The 3,888-nt window shown below is 45.0% G+C and overlaps 1 protein-coding gene across 3 annotated transcripts in view; it reads left to right on the top strand.

Annotated features, from left to right (window-relative positions):
* The window catches only part of LOC310716785 (uncharacterized protein), a 12,087-nt gene extending 9,534 nt beyond the window's left edge, over positions 1-2,553 (top strand). For all 3 annotated transcript variants that reach the window (XM_083524218.1, XM_083524219.1, XM_083524217.1), the window contains 2 exons: positions 1-114; positions 351-2,553. The exon at positions 1-114 is cut by the window's left edge and continues 165 nt beyond it. In XM_083524218.1, the coding sequence (XP_083380344.1) occupies positions 1-114; positions 351-748 (512 nt within the window). In that variant the 3' untranslated portion in view covers positions 749-2,553. The remainder of the gene's footprint in view (positions 115-350) is intronic.
* The last annotated feature ends 1,335 nt before the right edge of the window (positions 2,554-3,888 follow it).

Raw genomic sequence — 3,888 nt, 5'->3', positions numbered from 1 at the left:
CTGCACCCAACAGCAATGTTGACAGCCAGTCAGATCGTCCACAGTGGCTGCAGAATTCTGAGGCCCTGACTGTGACCTTTGACCCTCAGAAGACCTCAGAGATGAGCTTGACAGGTGAGACGTCACAGACCGCAGACATACAGAGAAAAGTCTTAGGGGTCCAAGAACTGTTGCACAGGGTTGCATCTGCTGCTGCGGATTTTTCTGTTGAACTCTTTTTATAATGAATTAATAGTTAATTGCTTGTTAAATGTTCATTGATTATGGTTTTACATAAAACTTTTTATATAGTAGTTGCTGTTGTGCGTCTGGATCATGTGACCCCTTATTGTATGTGTGTTGTTCTGTAGGAGATGATGTTCAGTTAAAATCCCCCTCGATGCTCCATCGGCTCCTCACGCTCCCGTCTCAGCTGTTAGACGGTGACGACGAGTCGATGGAGTCGGAGGACAGTCTCCTGAACGCCATCGCCTCACTGCAAAGCGCTCAGACCCCTCATCACGACATCGCCAGATCAGATGACCACGGCCCTAAGGACCCGGAAGAAGATGAGGACGAAGGCCAGGAAGAAGAAGCAAAGCCGAGGTCCTGCAGGAGCGGGAAGAAGAACCACACGTGTAAAACCTGTGGCAGGAAGTTCGGCCGAGCTCACCTGCTCAAAGCACACCGGCTTACACACAAGGAAGCTCGCTCACCGTTCTCCAAACTCCACGCCCACGCATGCACAAACTCTGGAAAGAACACATGAGTTGGAGCACGACGTGACGCATCAACGTGATGTCCTGAGCTGATATACACAGTCATATCTCGAACACCTTAAACATGTTCCTTCAACATCACTCCTGATAGAAAGCTGTGGCACACGAAACGGGGAGGTGCTGAGGAACCGTGCTTTCACATGAGTGTGAAGGTCTATCAGACGCAACATGAGGAGTTTAACATTCTCATCATGATTTAACAGTTCAGTATATTACAGAAGAACCAGAGAGAGTTCCCGTCTCCCTTTGTATTTTCACTTATATCTGCAAGTGGACTTCATCCTCCAGGTAACGAAATCCTCCAGGTAACGTGTGGTTTGGAACACGGCCCTGGAGGTTAACGCGCTCATTTCCGAGCCCTAGCTAGGACACGTCACACCTCCCCTGATAACCAACCGTACGCTCAGGATCTCATTACTAAACAAGCTTAAGCCCTGCCCACTTTCACACAAACAGGCCCTTTGATTGACTTTGCATTCGGCCAATCACAGAGCACATCACTGAAGAAGCTGCGGATCGTTCTGGTATTGTTACGCACGAGCTCAGATCATCATGACCTGAACGGAAACGCAAACCCGAGGCGACGGGGTCATGTGACAGGAAGATGGATCTTAATTCCCTTTTTATTAAATTTTTTGGGACTAAAATGTTAAAGCAACTTAAATATTTAGATGTAAATAAATAAACTCCACAGTCTTTGTTTTCACACGAATACCTCTTCACACAGTGGATTTACATCGAGACGCAGATGAAGAACTGAACACTGTGGTCCTGCAGACCTCACGTTCGATCAGAAACTCCCCTCCATTATAAACCCATCGTGGAGATTTATGCAACTTTCCATTGTTCCACCTTCTGGAGCTTTAACACCAATAATCATCATTATAAACGCGAATGTTCCCTTTCTCTCTCTCTCTCTTTCTTTGTGCCGTTATCTGGAGTGGTGCAGAGACGTGGTGAACTAGCGTAGCGTCTTCCTATTCTTGCCTGCTTCATTCCTGTAGTCATGTGACCATCATGTGACTCCTCAACTGTGTAACTTTCCATCATGGGTTTTACCACGATGTCATTATTTTTATTATTAGTTTTTTTAACTGTATTTTTTTTTATTAACAGTCTGAGCTCTGACAGGAACGCGCTAACATAATCAGCTAACGTTAGCCACTTAGCTAAATTCATCACGATAAATATAACCAAGGGAACAACAACATTACACGACTGTTACTCGGCGTGTGCTGCGAGCGGTTAGCGTCAGTGCTGAAAAATCTGATACTGTCTCTCCATTTCCAATAATAATAATAATAATAGTGTGTTTGGATTATTGCGGTATATGGTACACCTGATCATCAGCACATATGGGGTTGTGCATGAGTTTAATATGGAACAATATTTAGAAATAAACAAATATTTGCATTAGGTAAATTATGGGATAGTTGGAGGAGAATGTGGGTTTAGTGTCAACACTGCGCTCAGACGTGCACGTGTAAATAACTGTTAGAGACACCAGGGCTGGACGATGTGACTGAAATATCAACTTCACGATACACAATATGAACCATGAACAATTTCCCCTCAAAATACAAATCTGCTCCTGTAATAATGAATAGAAGTTGTGGAGGTGATGCGGGTGTGAGGTGTTGTAGGATGTTGGTGTAGCGGTGGAGAAAGTCCCAAGGTAAAATGGAGAGCATTATAATGGTGTAAAGCCTCACCTGATACCATGGCAACTTGTAGCATTAAGGAGTTCAAGCTGTTATTGATGTTTGCAGAGTAAAACTGACTGAATGGATCAAAATAACACTTAATTTTCATTACGCATTTTATACACAACTCTTTACAGCGACAGTTCTGCTGCTCCGAATCACACACACAGATAAAGTAGTGCCAGATGATTATATTTATTTACCTGAGTTTGAATAAATAGTTCTTAATAGATAATGAAGCTGTTGGATTGAACTGTTTTTTGTTCTCTATCTCATTTGAATGTTTTTTTTTTCTTTACTTCGTCTCCAAACTCATCTTCTGCCTCGAGCCGTTTATTAAAAAACATCCCCGTTTTCACAACCCACTATTCACACCTGACCCTCCATCCAATCACAACCCACTATTCACACCTGACCCTCCATCCAATCACAACCCACTATTCACACCTGACCCTCCATCCAATCACAACCCACTATTCACACCTGACCCTCCATCCAATCACAACCCACTATTCACACCTGACCCTCCATCCAATCACAACCCACTATTCACACCTGACCCTCCATCCAATCACAACCAACTATTCACACCTGACCCTCCATCCAATCACAACCCACTATTCACACCTGACCCTCCATCCAATCACAACCCACTATTCACACCTGACCCTCCATCCAATCACAACCCACTATTCACACCTGACCCTCCATCCAATCACAACCCACTATTCACACCTGACCCTCCATCCAATCACAACCCACTATTCACACCTGACCCTCCATCCAATCACAACCAACTATTCACACCTGACCCTCCATCCAATCACAACCCACTATTCACACCTGACCCTCCATCCAATCACAACCCACTATTCACACCTGACCCTCCATCCAATCACAACCCACTATTCACACCTGACCCTCCATCCAATCACAACCCACTATTCACACCTGACCCTCCATCCAATCACAACCCACTATTCACACCTGATCCTCCATCCAATCACAACCCACTATTCACACCTGACCCTCCATCCAATCACAACCCACTATTCACACCTGACCCTCCATCCAATCACAACCCACTATTTACACCTGACCCTCCATCCAATCACAACCCACTATTCACACCTGACCCTCCATCCAATCACAACCCACTATTTACACCTGACCCTCCATCCAATCACAACCCACTATTCACACCTGACCCTCCATCCAATCACAACCAACTATTCACACCTGATCCTCCATCCAATCACAACCCACTATTCACACCTGACCCTCCATCCAATCACAACCCACTATTCACACCTGATCCTCCATCCAATCACAACCCACTATTCACACCTGACCCTCCATCCAATCACAACCCACTATTCACACCTGATCCGCCATCCAATCACAACCCACTATTCACACCTGACCCG

The sequence above is a fragment of the Silurus aristotelis genome, assembly GCF_946808225.1.
Source record: "Silurus aristotelis genome assembly, chromosome: 21".
NCBI classification, from domain to species: domain Eukaryota; kingdom Metazoa; phylum Chordata; class Actinopteri; order Siluriformes; family Siluridae; genus Silurus; species Silurus aristotelis.
This window is presented reverse-complemented; position numbering and strand designations above follow the sequence as displayed.